Source organism: Calliphora vicina, chromosome 1 (genome assembly GCF_958450345.1).
Source record: "Calliphora vicina chromosome 1, idCalVici1.1, whole genome shotgun sequence".
Lineage (NCBI taxonomy): Eukaryota > Metazoa > Arthropoda > Insecta > Diptera > Calliphoridae > Calliphora > Calliphora vicina.
The window spans coordinates 107,597,979-107,616,610 of NC_088780.1; the positions used below are offsets into that span (position 1 = coordinate 107,597,979).

Consider the following 18,632-nt stretch of genomic DNA (forward strand, 5'->3'; position numbering starts at 1 on the left):
ATGATAAATAATATGTATCTTTTATATAATAGATTAAAAGATTGTAATATATTTTATATATTGTATAAAAATATCTATGTATGTTTAATAAAAATTTATTAAAAAATATGCTATGTAGTTGCAAAATTAACCTTTATGACATCCCTACAATTCCATTTCCAATTTTCGGCATGCTTTTCCCAACGGTAAAAATAAATTTTTATAAAAACAAAATACAAAAATTATGGACATGAATTTGGAGATATCCTTCTTCAAACAAATTATACTCTTTCTGTAAAAATGTTCTTTGTTCTATTAGTTATAAAACTATACACAAAAATTTATCAGGACTGTCTCTTATTTTGTTCCGAATGGTTTCAATTCCGTAGTTTTCATTCCGATTTACCGCATTCGATATCGAGTAAAATTTATCGTAATTTTCTTATTTGAGATTATGGCATTCGATATCGAACAAGAAATTTAGTACATTTTATCATAATTTGATATCGAAATCATTTTTCGATACGATAGCTCATTTGATCTCGAATGCGGTAATTTGGCCCCAGAAACAAATATTCGTTTTACATTTTCGAAATATGTATTTAATTTCACTTCCGATCGGAATGCAATTCTGTGACAGGTCTGTATATATTTTCAAACATATCCCTAAATTTTAATTATCTCGAGAACCCTCCATGGTCTCATCCTGAATATTATATATGTTTTTGCGAGATGGCTTTGCTGAGATATCCTTTGTTCGAGAACGATTTTCCATGCTATAACCTGATGTGATGAAAAACGAATTCTTAATATGAGATAAAAAAATGGTAAAATCTGGGTAACAGCTCTAAAGTTATTAACAGTTTTACTTTAGATATAATCCACGAATTTATAACAAAATATGAATTTTGAACATGGAGAACCTCTGGAGAACATTAAATTCTGAATGGCCAATGAAAACATGTATACCAGATATTATAGAATATTGAAGAGTATAGGTTCAAAAAGTAATTTGTTCGAACGAAATTTTTCGTTTAATACCACCTTGTTCTTCAAATTATATCTGTTTACACGATTACACAACTTTCAATCGATTTCCGGTACGGTTTCTATTTATCAGGTTGGCCTCAAATGCCAAAGAACAAAATAAGACTTATCCAAAGCAAATCTCTTTTTTTGAGGGCAAGTCTAATGTGTATGTTGTTGTAGGTATGCGTGCATGCATAGAACAATTATAGGATCATATTTACATACTCCATGTAACCAATAAAGTTAACAATTAAACAAAAAATTACTATTTGTCCTGAACATTTAATAAGAAATACACGTTTAACATTTTGCAGCTGAAATAAATGGTGTAAATTGAAACCGCACTCTTGAACAGACACCCCCACAACTTTCGAAAGACGACAAATTAGTTGGTAAGGTATTTTCAGTGGGTATAAGGCGACTATGAATTACAGTTAAAAAAACAGAAGATAAAGAGAAAAATAAGACTCAGAAAACGTAAAGTTCTTCCGAGTTATTACATTGAGAGCATGAAGGATGATAATATATAAACGATCGTACTTTTTTGATACAATTTCATATTCCACAGTAACTTAGTACTCCAGTGACTCATTTGTTAAACTATATATTGACGGTTGTCAGATCTTACAACCGGAACTTACAATTTTTGTCTTGTAACGTTATCAGAAAAAGCATTGTCAGTACATTGTCAGTACATTGTCAGACATCAACCATGTTTATACATTACGTTGTCATCAAGGCGAATTAACAAGGTGAGTGCGTCCCGGCAACAAATACAACAAGGCAAAAACAACAGGCATTTTGTTTTTGTTCAAGGCGAATTAACAAGGTGAGTGCGTCCCGGCAACAAATACAACAAGGCAAAAACAACAGGCATTTTGTTTTTGTTCAAATGTAGACAATATGTCAAAATCAAGGCGAATTAAAATATAAACAAAATAAAAGCGAATTAAAATTTTAGTTTGAAATCGTTTGTTTTGATTCGTTTAGGATGTGAAAATAATTGAAATTTAAAATATTTAAGTAAGGAAAAGCACGTTGACCTCGGCTTCTAAACAAATGAGTTCCTTAGCACAATGAAAACTTATTAACTTGGCAAAATTTAAAACAGTGATTGCAAGAATCGTTTCCCGGCCTGTGGCTGCATGCCCGAATGCAATACTAGACAGAGTCCCTCTTATTTGGCAGTAAGTGAATGCGATTCGGATTTGTGTCAAGCATTTTGAAGAATTGGAAGCATTAGATCCACAAAATCCCACATCACGTATAGAAATTCCACGCCTCATAAAGTAGCAGTTTTCTAGATCTGTACGCAAATGGCAATTAATTTGTTATTGTTTGCTGTTGATTCCAATAGGCTAAAAAGGCAGCCAACAATGCAACAAAGTGAGTGTGGCATACCATATCCCAATTGGGTGTGAGCCAATTTAGTTTGGCAGGCTTGTATATACGGCGTGTTGGAGTTATACTCGATCGTTTATCGTTTCCACAAATGGCTTTGCATAAAAATATTTCATTGTATTATGAAAACGGTTAGTAAAAAATGTTTTAAATTCCTTCATTGAGCTCCCGGATTTTGTCAATCGCGTGGTGCTGATCAATTGACAGTAACAAAAATCACTTTCAAAAATGTTTGTGTAAGGTTTTGCGATTTTTAAAACAAAAATTAACATTTTTAATTAATAGTATCGTGATTTATTTAATCAGATAAACATTTGCTAATGGCTCCATCGGTTGTGGTGTATTAGTTAAGAATAGTGAAGAATGTATCACAAGATTAAGCTGTTCGACGTGGTAAAGTCTATGGCTAGTACATGAGCTCTTTACTGTTCAATTTAAATAATGATTTTGTTGTGGATGCTACACGTAAGGGAAATAAAATACGTTTTGACAATCATTACATCAATCCCAACTGTGTGCTAAAGTAATGAAGATCACGGGCTATCATCGTAATGGTATATTTGGTGCTATACAACCGGGCGAGGAATTGTAATTTGACTACAGATATGGTCCCACGAAACAATAGGAATTTGTGAAATGGTGAAATGCAAATTGTTTAAGTTTTTTTTTTTAAATTTTATTTTTAATTTCATATTTGATTGTACGCTAAATTTGGCGTAAAAATATTGAATAAAACTTTACGAAAATTACAAATTTTTGGCTACATTTGCTAAAATGGATTTTGGTCTAGATTTACTTATCATTCACTTTTTAGTCCTGTTTTGTTATCCAGCGCCACTGTGTTATCGAGTAGGGTACATTCTACAGTTTTGATCATAATGCTGGCATTTAAATTGCAACTTAAATCCAATTCTAGTGTATAAAAGCGGCCTCTACGGAATTTGGTTTTAGACAGAGGGCGTCTTAATTGGCGTCGATTTATGTCTATTGCTGTTGTTGGTATTGGTATTTAAAGGATGATGACTTATAGTACATATACTGCTACGGTAACTCGTAGTAGTTTGATCACTGCAGTTACTGCTGCTGATGGGGGTACTAACACCTCATCCACTCCGTAAGTAGTTGTTTTGAGAAAAAAAGGCAGTGGTTGAATGTATAGGGTGGGTTATATTGGAGGAGAAGGCAGGGTTAAGACTATTTACTGATGATGATGAACACACAGCAGTGCCATAAATTTCGTCAGAATGTTGCTGTTTTGTCTTTGAGAAGAACGAAAATGACTGCAGACAGTTACGTAGGCTGCTTTGAGATCAAGACATTCGGATTCGTCTGAACAATTGCCACGACATACAATATATGTTTTGCAAGATGTGATGGCCAATAATTAAAATTCTTTATTTTTAATTTTCACAGCACTTTTTAAATGTTAAATTTCACAAAATATTTGTATATTTTTTTAAATTACAATACTCGCTTGCTTTTTTTATTTTTAAATAAAAAATGTAAACATAAACAAAGTTTGACATATAGTCTACATTAAATTACGGCGAATTTAGAATCAGCTGATTTTATGCACTCACCTTGTTAATACGCCTTGGTTGTCATTGTCAGATTAATGTAAGATAATTTTCAGACACTTTTTATTGGCAGATGCCATTGTCAATTCGTATTAATAATATTAAAAAACAAAAGTGAAACAAAATTGGAAAACAAATTAAATAAAAAATGGATAGCGATATTTCAATTAATGAAACCTGCGTCACAGATTGCAGCCAATTGGCTTGACTTTTCTTATCCAGTAGCCAACAGACTCTGAAGGCTGTAAAAAATCAAGGCCCAAACAAAAATCCTACCGCTAAAAGATGGAATCCGTGTGGCCAAACGATAATATTATCAAACTTATTAAGGAAGTTGAGGCACGGTGAAATTTATGGGATGCTGGTTGCGCTGAGTATAAACTTCCCATAGATATGTTATGGCAAGAGATCGCAGATGCCATCCAGGTAAGTTTGAAGTATTTCAAAGGAAATTGGGCAAATCTCCGCACCTCTTTCAATTGCAATTTGAACAAATTCAGAAGAAACAAAAAGTCAGACCAATGCACTGATCAACAATTTCAAATTGTTTTCTATAAATAATCTACGCTCTCCTAGAATATTAAAACTAAAGCATTTCCAAGATTTTCAGAATTCTAAACCAAACGCCTCTAAATATACACATATGAACAATACCTATTATAGGGTATCTCAACATCAGCACGTATGTATATTTGTTGCGTCCATATACAGCATATAAGTATTGGCAACAAAAGCAATTGTTTGTTTGAAAGTCAACGGCAGTTGCAATTTATTGTTACTGTTGGATAGTAGTAATAATACTACAACTACACCGTTACTATTTGTATATTTTGTTGCTTTACTCTTTCAAACAGTTTTCATTTCAGTATTTTTTTGAGCCAAGTCCAATATCGACAAAAACCAGCGACTACTTAATAAACATGAAAACATATCCGTTGGCATACCAAAACCAACAACATCAGTTGAAACAACAACCCCAGTTAAAACAACAACGCAAAAAACGACTACTACAACGAAAGCAACAACAACAGCAGCAGCAAGAGAAACAGCAACCGAAACATAAAGTTGGTAAAGAGGAAACGGATGTTGCACTTGTTGTTGGCCGGGCAGCATGGTGGATTCCTGTATTGGCAACAAACAACAATATGCGAAATTTAACATTCGCCCAAGCATTGAGAGATTTTCTACAAAATGTTTCATTTCATTGTTATGGAAAATTAGTTGAAACAGGACGTCGTTATCAAGAGAGGTACGTATGTATGTATGTTTGTGAGTTTATGCACGCAGATAGATGTTTGCGAGATATCCACATATATAAAAGGAACAACAAATTGGTTATTTCTTTTTGTGTGTACTCGAATACTTGACGTTCGAAAGGATGTATTTGATTTTTTACACCAACGTAACACGTTAGTAATTGGCCAATACACCCACATTTTGTTTTCATTTCCTCTTTTTTTTTGCGTTAACGTTTCTTTTATATTGTTGTTGCTACAAATAACAACAATCCATTCCGTTACTCGTTTTTGAAAACAAGAACAATGAATGAAAGAAAATTAATTACATACTCTATTTATTTTGGAGCCAGACTATTTTGGTTGGTTTTCCATATAGCAGCATTGTCTACGCTAATTATTTTCCTTTTGAATAATCGCAATACTGGGGGTCAACTATTGGCGACAACCATATATGATCCATTGTATCCCATACGTAAGGTACCGTTTCCAACAGTTTCTATTTGTTCAATAAATCGCATCTCGAATGCCTCTGCCACACGTTACGCCGAAGAACTGTAAGTCATCATCAACAATGTTATCATGGATTTTAATTAGTTACTACATTTTATTTGTTGTTTAACATGCAATCCTCCCACTTTCAGCAATAGAAAGGATCCCCGCAAACGTGGAGTAAACTTTTTTTATGAGCAAATTAAAATGCTGCAATACAACTATTATGTACAAGATGACATAAGGGATTACTATAAGGCCCTCACATTTCAACGATTTTTGGACATATACGATCGAGAAGATACCGAATTGTTTTACAATACCAGGAGGCGAATGGCTAAGGTAAGCAAACAAGTACTAACATAATAGAGATATTTATTTAGAACGTACCTTCTGGATTTATAAATACAATTTGCAAAAATATACTGCATATTTAAACAAAAGTTTTGAAATTGTGGAATTTATATCCCTCATTTAAGTACTACAAGACTGCCATAACTCAAAATTCGTGTTTTTTGAACAGAATAATACAAAATGTACGCCGTTCTACTATAGTCTTTCATATACTATAGTTTTATCAGTTTTCGAACAAATCAATTATTTTTTGTATGAGAGTGTTTTTTTGTTGTAAACATCAAAACCATAATAGAACAATAAAAGGTAGAATCACTACAAAATATGTTCTCAATTCTACATGCCTTGAATTTTCAGACTAATATAAAATAAAAAATAAAAGTACAATTGAAAAAAAAACATCAAAAATTAACTAAATTGAAAAATATTTTAAATTCAATTTAAATGTTCATTTGAACAAAATGTTGTAAGATTTATAAAATGTCCTGAAAATAAAATTAAAACACTCACGGATTTGCATGCATCATTTCAATGACTCCGATTATATTGAACTGTATTTCAAGTATAAACAAAATATTTCTCAATTTTCATTTGTTATTATTCGTATTTTTGGATTTCTGTTTTTTATTTTTCTATTATTTGACGTAACAAGGCATAGCATTTTAAACTCTCTCCCTAGTGATTCTACCTTCTAATGGTTGTATCATGATCAAAACTAAAATTCATGTTTTCTCGTATATTTGACAAGTAAAAACAATTTTTGTTCGGTAATGAACGTCAAACTACATATAAAAAATTTTTCCGAACAAAAAATGTTTCACATAGAAAAAAATATTGCCTGTTTTAAATTAATGTCACTGCAAAATTAGGATATCTTTCCTTGTAAATTTTGAAAGATGTGATATTGCACATTATTTGATATAATTTTGAACACCTAATCAACTTAGAAAGTAACCGACCGAATTTCAATAAAATCGCATCTTATGACTATTATTTCAACAAATAGATATCTAGCATCCTTATATGGACCAGAAACAAATTTTGACATAAAATGTATGATAATTGCTTTGTGTACGCTCACGAAAAATGAGACACATGCATTTATCGCTTCAATTATTGGGCGTATATCTTAAAAATGCGGTATTCACAACAGATGGCGTCTCTTTGGAACGGGGTTTGTCTTTAATGAGTTATAAAACATTTTGAAGGGTACATATCTGTCATTTCTGTATTTATTGATCATTATATTGTAATTTAAACAACGTTTTTTTCGAAATGTCGAATTGTGTGCCAACAAAGCGTCATATGCGGGAAGTTTAAATTTACTTTTTCAATTTGAAAAAAGTTCCGCTGAAGAATACCGAAGCTATTGGTTAATGTGTTTCATCGGTTTCAACGTGCGAAAGATGGTTTGTGATGTTCAGAAGTGGTGATTTTGACACGGAAGACAAAGATCGTCTGGCCAGAACAGGGAACCTGAACCGAACGCAATTGATTCGTTTTGAATCGAGAATATGCAGACAGACATGAAACCGTAATGTTCCATTATGAAAAAACTCGGCCACATGGTGAAATACCTGCTAAAAACTATTTAAAAATAAGTGTTCACCCGTTGTATGTCCAGACCTTGTCCCATCTACTATTTGTTTCGATTGATGCAGAACGTTCTCTCTGGGATACGCTTCACTTTAGAACAGAGTATCAAGTATCTTTTGCCGCAGAATCCATATGTTGCACGAAAGATATGGGAAAGGTCATAGCTAACAACGGCCAATACTTTGAATAAATTTATATTGTACAAAATAAAAGCTAAAAATTTGAAAAATTCCCCATTTTTAAGTTATACACCGATGTAGCAAATTTACGAAAATAATAACTATTTTGGCTCTCCTGAAAATTTTTTAACACATAGCTTTTGCAGAGTAGCAACGATATATACATTAGAGTGCTCCAAGATTGTATGACCGAACGAAAATATTTAGGTACAACATTAGCATGTTTTGAACGTATGTATTTCGCAAAATCGCAAAAATCATAGTTTTCAAAAATTTCAATTTAATGAATTAATTTGCCTATTTTTATCAAACATTCAGTATATATTTATTTTGAGTTTGAATTGGGAGATAATCTCAGGACCCAAAAGATTTTTATTTTATTCAAACATTCAGTATATATTTACTTTAACCCAACCTCAGGACCCAAAAGATATAATTCCAAGGAGAGTTAGAGCCCATAGTTTCATGTTTATGTTTTTCATACCATTTTGGAGAAGTCTAGTTTATCCGTACTGGTCACTACTACATATTTTTACTCATGTCTGGTATATTTTATACAAATTTTATATATTTGTATATAATTGTACATCAAATTTTTTAAATAACTTTTTAACATTTTAGCTTACTCCCAACTGTTCAGATATTTTAGTACAATGTCGTCTTGGTGGCAAATACATTAACTGTGCTGAAGAATTTCAGGAAACATTTACATCGAGAGGCCTATGTTGTACATTTAATAACAATAAAAAGTAAAATATATACATAAATCTTGATTTCGAAACTAACAAGGCGAAATAATAAATTAATTTTTTCAATTAAGGTATTCGAAAGAACGCAGTTTTCGCAAACGTTATTTTGGAGAAAACCTGGGCCTAATATTATTGCTAAGTTCTCCACAAAAGGATTCTTTTTACAAAATGTTCACTCTAGATGGCTTTATAGTAAGATAAATACATATAAATATAAACAGGCATATAAAGTTTTTCTTTCATTTTCAATAGGTTGATATCCACTCACCAACATTATATCCTGATCACTCCTCGGGTGGTGTTGAAGAGCGTTTTGTGCAAACTGGCATCGATACGTACTTAGCAGTGACACCACGAATATTTCAAACTGTTAGTGAAGCTAGATTTTTAAGACCTAAAGCTGTGAGTATAGAATAGGTTTGAGTTGTACACATTTTAACTTAACATTTCTCTGACTATTTACAGCGAAATTGTTTATTTAATGACGAACTTCCTGCATCGTATGGGAATGATTATACTTTTAACAATTGTGTAACACTTTGTCGTATCCGCAGTATTTTTATACTGTGCGGTTGTATGCTGTTTCCAACACCTTATGAAAACTTGACCAATCCTATAGATACAGTATTCTGTAGTTTGCAACACAAAGAGTGCTTAATGCGTTATGACTGTAAGAATTTAGCTTGTACACATTTATGAGTTTTAGAGGAATTAATTCATTAATATTTGGGCCAACAAAACATATGTAATGAATCACAATTCTATAGAATATTACTAAGCATTTACTACATCATAATGTTTTGAAACAACTGACAACTTATGTGTGCTTTCTATATTAGTTTGGAATCTTTTACACTTTTTAATAGCAAGTTAATATTGTTAAATGAATTAATTCCTGGTAAAAACTGTACTCTAAATTTATAAACAATAGATATTGTGTCATTTGTATTATAAACATGGTTTTACAATAAACTCAAAATTACTTTCAGTTAAATGGTATAATGTCATAACACAAAGACAGAATATACGTGGTCTTGAACGTGAAATGGAAGATGCATTATATTGTCCAGATTGTTTACCCTCATGTTCGGAAACAAAGTACAGTGTACAAGTAATGGGTTTGCCATTAAACGAATACAATATGAAATCATTTCCGTAAGTATTGAAAGAAAAACACAAAAAGAAAAAATTACAATAAAGTACATTAGAAACAAATTTGCAAGTTTCAGTCAAAAATTAATGGAAAGTGTTCCTGTGGCGGATTTTTACAACTTGTGTGAAGTTTTCAAATCGAAAAAAGTTTGATTACAAGTCTATGTTTTGGTCTTACACATCTTATGATATTACCATAAAATGTGATAAACAAATTCACTAAAACCTATAAACAAGTAGTTGAATAAAGCAATTATTTTAATAACAATTTTTTCATTTTTAGTGAATACAAGAAAAATTACACCGATTTAGCTTTGGTGCGTATATTTTTCGGCGAAACAAGTGCCGTATTTTTCAAAAGAGTTCTAGTGGATTCGTGGTTCGAAATATTCAGTAAGTTTTATTGCATTTTACCAGAGTTTCAAACATGATTTTTATTTTTAATTATTATTAATTTTTAGGTCATGTTGGTAATATTTGTGGTATAATTGCTGGATTTTCATTAATTGGTATTTGTGAAGTGGTTTTCTTTTGCATACAACAATTATTTAGAGCCTATAAAAATGAAGTACAGTGGGATGGAAATCGTAGGGTTAATGCAGATCAACCACTTATGATATTACCATAAAATATTGGATCATATTGAAAATCAGATATCGTTTTTGTTAGACTACACTCTGAAAATTTTGAATACAATGAATATAATAGTACTTATTTTAAACGAGTAATACACAAATTGTAAAATAAGATAATAATACAAATTTATCATTTTATTAATGTTGCTGTAGTCAACCTTTGGTTAACAATTTTAGCTATGAATGTTTTTGTGTTTTTCTTTCTTTCATTGAATCAAACTGGAGATTGAAAACTGATTTTAGTCTTTTTATTGTGCCATGTGTATATTTTATTTATAGATTTTTGGTAATTATTCGAACTTTTTATATATGTATATAATTTGAAAATAAATTTTTTAATTAGGCTTAAGTTCATTTTTATTATAATTTATTTGTAATAATTCAAAGAATATCACTGAATACTAAAATTTTAGACAATTGGCAAATTGGAATGCATTTTCTACCCTGCCAAGGGCGTCATCAACAATCTTCATTGTCAAGGTCTATTTGTAAATATCATCTATTTAACTTACTATTATTAGGAATTAGAATATGGGAAGCCTAATTCATATTTATATTATTTGTAAATTAGACGAAATTTCAAATATTTTTATTATATATGTGTATTCTTATTATTACAAATTTATCATTTTATTAGTGTTGCTGACTACAGCAACACTAATAAAATGATAAATTTGTAATAATAAGAATACACATACATATATAATAAAATAATAATTTTTTATTAATAACAAGTGATAAAGTATAGTCGGTCAAGCCCGATCATATGATACACTACACCAAGTATATGATTATAAACAGTTTTCTTTTTAAATATATATGGGAACTATGAATAATTATGCTCCCATATGCATATCTTCTATATATATGAAACTTAATTGTGTTGAATTTTATTTGGATACCAACATTTTTAAGAAATCTATACTCGTTAAAATAATTTTCGGAAGAGGGCCTTAAAAGGGAGCTATGACTAATTATGACATAACTTTTGTATATACAGTGTTGGAAAAAATAATAGAAACGCGTAAAAGGATTAAATTTTTAGAAGCACATCTTTTTATTTTTTGTTAAAAAATTATTTTATCTCAATATTTTGTTGCTCTACCTTTGTTTTTCACAACTTGATTGCATCTGCTACTCATGGAATCAACCAATTTTTTAGCAAACGTCCTTGTCAATGGAAAATCACTCTTCCTGGATTTTTTCCCACAATTCGTCCTTATATTTCGGACTGAAACCCTCCAGGTTCCTCTTGAGCACTCCCCAAAAGGGGAGTTGTTTTTTTAATTTTTTTGAAAAAAAAATGTTCGAATTGTTTTTTTTTTAATTTTATTTTTTTTTTTTTAAATTTTAATTTTTTTATTTTTAAATTTTAAATTTTTTTTTTTGTTTTTTTAATTTTTTTTTAATATTTAGCGAAAAAAAAATTCCGGTTAAAAAATATTTTTTGCGATTTTGACCCATTGTAGGTCCAACTTACTATGGTCTTATATACGTCGTTGCAAAGGTCTTTGAAATATCTATCATTAGATATCCATATTGTCTACATTAATGACTTATGGGGTTTTTTTTTCTAAAAAAAAATGATACCTTATACATGTGTAATATTATTATCATGTTACACACACCCTTGCAAAGTGAAACATTTTTTTATATTAGAATGGAACAAAATAATTTCTTGATTTTACACTTAACACTAATGTATATTTAGCGTGCCAAATATTGAATGAATTTTGTATTAAAAAGCGATATTTAACACTGTTAAAGCGACTTTCGACATTCATTGTGTTTGTTTGCCAACAGCATTAACAACACTGATTGTCAATAATAGAAATCAGCTGCTATTATATACAAGGTTGCCAATTTAGCCATTTTCCGGCTAGATCTAGCGATTTTATTTTCATTTAGCCATAAAAAAATGGCTAGATTTAATCTAGCCGGAAGATCTAGCCATTTTATTTTGTCCTAGCCTTTTTTATTTTATACTTTTCTTGAACATTTTTGTAATTTTTTAAAAATAAAAAAGTATTTTTTATCAAATGACAAAGAAACTGTCTTTTTAAACAAATTCGTCTGTTGATGATTTGATGAGAATATTATTGGTTTTATGAAAACAGTAATATTCTCATTTTTTCAAAAATGAAAATTTATCAAAAAGGAAAAGAAAAATATTGATATTACAATCTTTAAGTCTGCTAAACCCCATTAACACGAAGTCGGTAAAATTTTGTTTTGAAAACTGTCAGTATAACTATTAGTTAACACATAATCAGACTTCGTGGTGATGGGGGGCAATAAATGTAATATTTTTGAATTTGTATTCAGTTATTTTTGGGTTTTAGCCATTTCTAGCCATTTTTAATTCAAAATATAGCCATTTTCTGAGCTGAGGAGTTGGCAACCTTGATTATATATATATTAATTCCTGTTGTTCCTATAAGGAGCATAGGGCCGTGCTGCTATTCAATTGCAAAAAATTACTTAACGCAGTTGCAAAAAAGGGTATTATCTCACCCTGAAATATAATTGAGGGTGAAATATGTAACATATTTACCACTTATTTATGCAACATAATTAGAAAGGAAAACGGCAACTATTCGCATGTTTGCATACATTTCTAGAATGGAACATACCCCTGCGCCAATGGTAACATAAATGGAACATTTTTCTCAGAAAAGAAAACACCATTAGGTGTTTTCCTGGTTTTTTCCTTATATCTTAGCGATTTATGGACCGATTTTAAAGCCGGAAGAATTCCGGAGATATTGATGTATGAATCGCGTAAGTTATTTGGGGGCTTCGGAAAGTTGATTTCAACAGACAGACGGATATGGTTTAATTGACTCCGCTAAATGAAATCAATGAAATCATATCATACTATTTATGTTGAAACTTTTTTCTGTGAGGTTACGCGCAGTAAAGAACCATTGATTCATAAGAGATAACCATAGACACAAATTTTATTATTTTTTTGTATTTACAAAAAAGCACTGACTGACTGACTAATTCAAAAGTTTTACTCTGTTATTATCAAGGCGTATTAACAAGGTGAGTGCATAAAATCAGCTGTTTCTTAATTCGCTGTGGTTTTATGTACACTATATGTCAAACTTTGTTTATGTTTACAATATTAATATTAAATATTAACATAATAATATTTTAATTCGCCTTGATTTTGACATTTACCGTACATTTTAACAAAAACAAATTGCCTGTTGTTTTTGCATTGTTGTATTTGTTGCCGGGACGCACTCATCTTGTTAATACGCCTTGGTTATTATTATGAAATCCAACTATCCATTTAGAAATTATGTTTTTTTTTTCCATTTTTTATATTAAAAGTCCAAAATAATATGCGTATGTGAGCTTAAAATCTCAATAAATGCACTTAAAGAGTAAATTTCTTCAATGACTGCTTAAATTAGTATGACCACTAACATATGAATGTTAATGTTTAAGTGACCAAACGTAGTTGTCTTTTAAACATTATAATAATTATGTACAGTGTAAGCAAAATAATAGACATTTAAAATCTTTATTTCAAAAAAAATTTCATGGTAAAATATACAATTTAGTGGATTTCGTTTTCTCTCTCTTGCCATTATTTAGTAGATGCGAATGATGATTACTATTGCTGATAAACATTTTCACAGCCATGAATAAATATTTTATAACAAAAAATAATATTTCAAAAACAGCCACCATAGAAAAGCCCAAAAATATTGAAACAATATTGCCAACAGTACCTTTGGAAAGGGAAATGCATGAATAAGACAAACAATTTTGCTTGATAAGCTTAATATATGTAAACACTTACTAAATGCCTCCTCCCAGGTATTACTAATCACACGTTTATAATAGAGAGCAGTAGGTTCACCAAAATAGACACGCAACACAGACAGGTCCTCCAGTTTTAAATTGAAATCGTCACTAAGCACAAAACGGAAGAGGAAATATAAAAGAAGGAAAGGGAAATCCACATAACGTGGTGGCGGTGTAAAGAATTATGCGTTGTTTTAATTAAATTTCATTGAATTTAATTTAAACTTACCCCACATTATTCGGTATCACCAGACGATCTGTAGGCAGTGACATCATAGAAATATCGTATTGTGTATCGTCACACGAAGGCAGACACTGAGGACAATATAAGGCTTCCTCTACTTCACGTTCTAAACCCAAAATGCTAATGCGCTTTGTAAGCACGTTACGCCATTTAACTAGATATGAATTTAAATGACAATTTAAAATACTACATCTCTTTTTTCTTCTTCTTACTTTTTCTGCTTTTAGTTTTGTACTTTAAACCAAACAGAAGCAGTGGGTTACATAGATAGAATAAGACATGAAGGTAATTATTAACATGTGTGTTGCTTAGAAATGATGACATTACATGTATCTACATACTAAGTATAGCATAGCTATCTACACATATGAGTCTAAGGATTTCCATATTAAGATGTGGAGTGTGCTGTGCAGTGCAGTGGTAACTGGTGTAGTCATATTATAAATGTGATATAAAACCATTAAAGGCAGAAACAATAGGTATAAGATACAAAAAAGGGGTAATGTTTATTATAATTATGCATATCGGTGGAAATGGTTCATTGATTTTATTAAGGTGGATATGCAGTGTATGTAAGCAAAACAAGTTCTTAATATTGAATTTATTTAATGAAATAAAAAAAGAGTGCAAAAGGTGCCAGAGCTATTAAAATACTAAAAAAATTAAAAAATTTTAGGAAAATATATATAAAGTTTATAATAGATTTTTTATAATTAGGTTATGTAAGATGGTTCGATGGCATTTAAGGCCCATGTAATTTTTAGGTTTAATGAGAATTATACATGTATAATAAAAATTGTCCTTCCAATCCTAACGACTTTGTAACTCCTGTGATAACTATTAGTACCCACCGGTACTTCCGACAAATTCGTCAGTTACACATCTCTTAGACAGTGCAGACCGTGAAAGTGGACCAAGAAATCTTCTACATAGCAGCGCGGTCACAAATGTTAGATAAACCATAAGTTCCGACATATGTCCATTCATACAAAGCACAGTGCACTGTGGTTCCAAATCAAAATCTAGGTGGACAAAATTATTTGGCGCTCTTTTTATATAGAATTGGTATCTCCGATTCCAAAAAAAATCCTTAAAAGATCAATATAAACTTTTTTCAAGTTACAGTAGGGTCTAGATATACACATAAAAAACATTAATAAAAAATTAAAATTTTTCATGTCTTTCTGAAACTAAATTTTTAAAAAGATCTGTATTTACTATATTTCAAGTTACAGTAGGGTCTAGATATATAAAAATCAATAATAAATAAAGAAATATTTCTAAAAATTCCATTCCGTAAAAATTAAAAAAAAAGTATTTCGGCGGGTGCTGGCTGCTACAATTTTTTTACAAAGACATTCCCCAGAAGTTTCTTTAAATGATGTATATAGTCATTGGACAGGCTTCGACGGTCTTTTTTTTTGGCAAGCTATATAACATTCTTAGAAAAAAAATATCAGTATATTTGAGAACCAAGTTTAAAGGACTATAACAGGAAAATGGAGAGGCCCATAAATATAAGATATACATTTAATAAAAGCCATTGAGATATATCTAATTTAGTAAAGCAGTAAAATATTAAAAAAAAATTAACGAAAATATGATTCAAAATTTGTTGAACTTCTGGCGCTTCTGTGAAGAAAACGAAATGTCCAATTGAAGAACCCATTTGTATTGGAGGAGAGCAGATTGTGAGCTTCCGAAAAAACTTAGTTTTTCCAAATTCTGAAGATACCTATTTTCATAATTTTGTCCACATAGATTTTGATTTGGAACCACAGTGCAGTGGTGAGAAAATATTGTTCATTTTCATATCAAAAATCAATATCTTTTTATTTCTCTATATACAATACTCAAATTTTAGATATGCATTTGCAAGACCTTATTCCGTCACATAAGACCTAATACAATTGAGTTTCATGGTCTTATTTTTCTCGATTTTTATTTTAAATATTTTTTCACTTTAGAAAGACTGGAATTTCAAGGGTGTTGGAAACACCAGGATGATGGAACAGTTAAGAAAAACTTTCTCTTTAAAAAAATAAGCTCTGATGTTTCTTTTTATGAAATGATTAATTTTGTGTACATATTTCATAATATATTAATTAGAATTGATGGTCAAATCAAATTCCAAAAAAGTCAAAACTTCTAATTTACATCTGATTGGTTAAGATCCATATATATTTTATTAGAAAAAAGATTATGTTCTACTTTGCACATATTATCAATAATAGGTTTATTTGTATTTGTTATAAAAGATAATAAATTGTTCCCGATGATAATTGATAAAATATGGAAAAAATTACAAATGTTTTTTCAAGGTAGTTCTTTTGTTGTTAACATTTTGAGATAACTAAAAGCCAGATTTTCAAATGGGGTTTTAAAGTATTAAGGCAAAACATAACGTAATTCAAAATAAAGACTAAAACACTAATAGCTCTAATTTTTTTCTTTGGGCCAGTGTCAAATTTTTGATGCAATTTCATTCCGCTTACGTTAAATATAATGATATACAATTAATTGAATTTACAAAGAACAAAGTGTTCAATTTAAAAAGATATAACAAAGAGGAGTAAAAGAGAAGTAAATCTACATCTATAAAATACAAATAATATCAAATTACCATGAGAAAGGGTCATGTAAACAATTACGATGCAGTGATATATAAATTGTTAAGGAGGAGTGCAATTTTTGTGTATTTAAAGCAAGTGTCAAATAAAGCTTTTAAAAATTAGAACTCACAATTATAACGATTCATACAAGCAACATGATGTAAACTACAATAAGGTTTTCCAACTTTTTCCATATATTCGATAGGCATATAAAATGGAACGCAACTACATAAGGCACCAATACTACGGATACGACAGCGTGTTATGCAATTGGAAAAAGTATATGTATTGCGTAAAAGTAGATCAGGATCGGGTGATTCATCATTAAAATAGCATCGACGCTAAACAATTAATAATAAACTTAAATAGCATTAAGAAAATACTATTAAAAAATAGAAAAATGCCTACATAAGATGGATCGAATGTTCTTAACTCTTCACCAGTATCCATAAACTTGGCTCTAATCGCTATAAAAGATTCTTCATTATTCATGGGAAACACTTCAATGGCACTGCCCGATATAATATCGGGAAAATCATTGGGATTATGTATGATGACAACGTAAGCGTCCATATTTAGCAAAGAAACTACATCATCATCATGTGAAGAATTTAGCAAAACCGTTAGACCCAGTTCAGAGGTTATTAAACGAAATGTAGAATTACGTTGTCTATAGCTAAATATATATGCACATAATTGATTAAAGATTGTACCAATTAAAAACTAACCCACAAAATGTCTCAAATAAAACATACCTATCTCTTGAATTGAATATACAACAAGGTCCATACATAGTGAGACCTTCTTGAAATGCATTTTCTGCAAAGCATTCAATTTCCTTGCCATTCAAAAAACATTTTGCAATCAAATCGCTACATTTTGGTGTAAGCTATTCGGGTTTTGAGATATGTAATTTAAGATGTATTCAAAAACGAAATATTTATGTTTCAACTTACCTTTTTAACGGTTCTTAATATATCATAGTAGGTTTCGTTTTCATCGGTTCCATAAATATCAAGAAAGGATTGAAATCTTTCAAAATTTTCATAATCATCAACTCTTTGAAATTTGTAATAAAGACTGTTGAAATGTTCGACGTATTTCATAAAATAATCTGCTGATCTATTACGAGGATCCTTAAGGGATCTGAAAAAAGTTAAAAATATAAAATTTGTTGAATTAAATAAGCATAATGATCAAAACAAAAAAGTTTTTTAATAAAGGGTCTTTCATTAAGAGCTTCCTATCTTTAAATTTATAAATGGGGGAAATTGAATCGAAATATTTTAAAAATTGTGCGCACAAAATTTCATGGTCAGCCAGCCAAACGGACGGACGGACAGACGGACATCGTTAAAGCGAATCATGAAGTGATTCTGAGTGGATCGGTATACTTTAAGGGTTTAGCGTATAAACATGCACTTTATTTAAAGTTTCAAATTTCTAAAAATTTACAACAGATAGGGAGCCATAGAATTTCTTTTATCGAAAAAAATCACAAATATTTTTCTTCTTTCATCTTTTGTTAAAATGTTGACATAACTAAAGGCCAGATTTTCAAATGGTTTTTAAAATA

General features: G+C 30.3%; 2 protein-coding genes across 2 annotated transcripts; one reads left to right on the top strand and one right to left on the bottom strand.

Moving 5' to 3' along the window:
- Positions 1–4,906: 4,906 nt before the first annotated feature.
- ppk24 (pickpocket 24) lies at positions 4,907–10,371 on the top strand. The gene is made up of 10 exons (XM_065501814.1): positions 4,907–5,235; positions 5,575–5,778; positions 5,866–6,055; positions 8,464–8,591; positions 8,663–8,783; positions 8,844–8,993; positions 9,057–9,261; positions 9,581–9,746; positions 10,027–10,136; positions 10,205–10,371. Exons 1-10 carry the CDS (start codon positions 4,907–4,909, stop codon positions 10,369–10,371), a joined length of 1,770 nt encoding a protein of 589 aa, XP_065357886.1.
- A 3,559-nt stretch (positions 10,372–13,930) lies between these two features.
- Positions 13,931–18,528, bottom strand: LOC135952044 (pickpocket protein 11-like). The gene is made up of 8 exons (XM_065501825.1): positions 18,512–18,528; positions 18,013–18,202; positions 17,812–17,945; positions 17,465–17,732; positions 17,187–17,397; positions 14,430–14,598; positions 14,196–14,308; positions 13,931–14,124 (listed from the first exon to the last, which is right to left on the bottom strand). The coding sequence occupies exons 1-8, from the start codon at positions 18,526–18,528 to the stop codon at positions 13,931–13,933; spliced, it is 1,296 nt and encodes a 431-aa protein (XP_065357897.1).
- Positions 18,529–18,632: the final 104 nt, after the last annotated feature.

Excerpts from the sequence above, each read along its gene's own strand:
- LOC135952044 (XM_065501825.1), bottom strand. Across the intron at positions 14,309-14,429 it reads GTGATACCGAATAATGTGGG|TGACGATTTCAATTTAAAAC; the intron begins GTAAGTTTAAAT and ends TTTTGTGCTTAG. Across the intron at positions 14,125-14,195 it reads TACCTGGGAGGAGGCATTTA|GTACTGTTGGCAATATTGTT; the intron begins GTAAGTGTTTAC and ends CCCTTTCCAAAG.
- ppk24 (XM_065501814.1), top strand. The coding sequence starts at position 4,907 with ATGAAAACATATCCGTTGGCATACCAAAACCAACAACATCAGTTGAAA. Across the intron at positions 5,779-5,865 it reads ACACGTTACGCCGAAGAACT|CAATAGAAAGGATCCCCGCA; the intron begins GTAAGTCATCAT and ends TCCCACTTTCAG. Across the intron at positions 8,994-9,056 it reads GATTTTTAAGACCTAAAGCT|CGAAATTGTTTATTTAATGA; the intron begins GTGAGTATAGAA and ends GACTATTTACAG.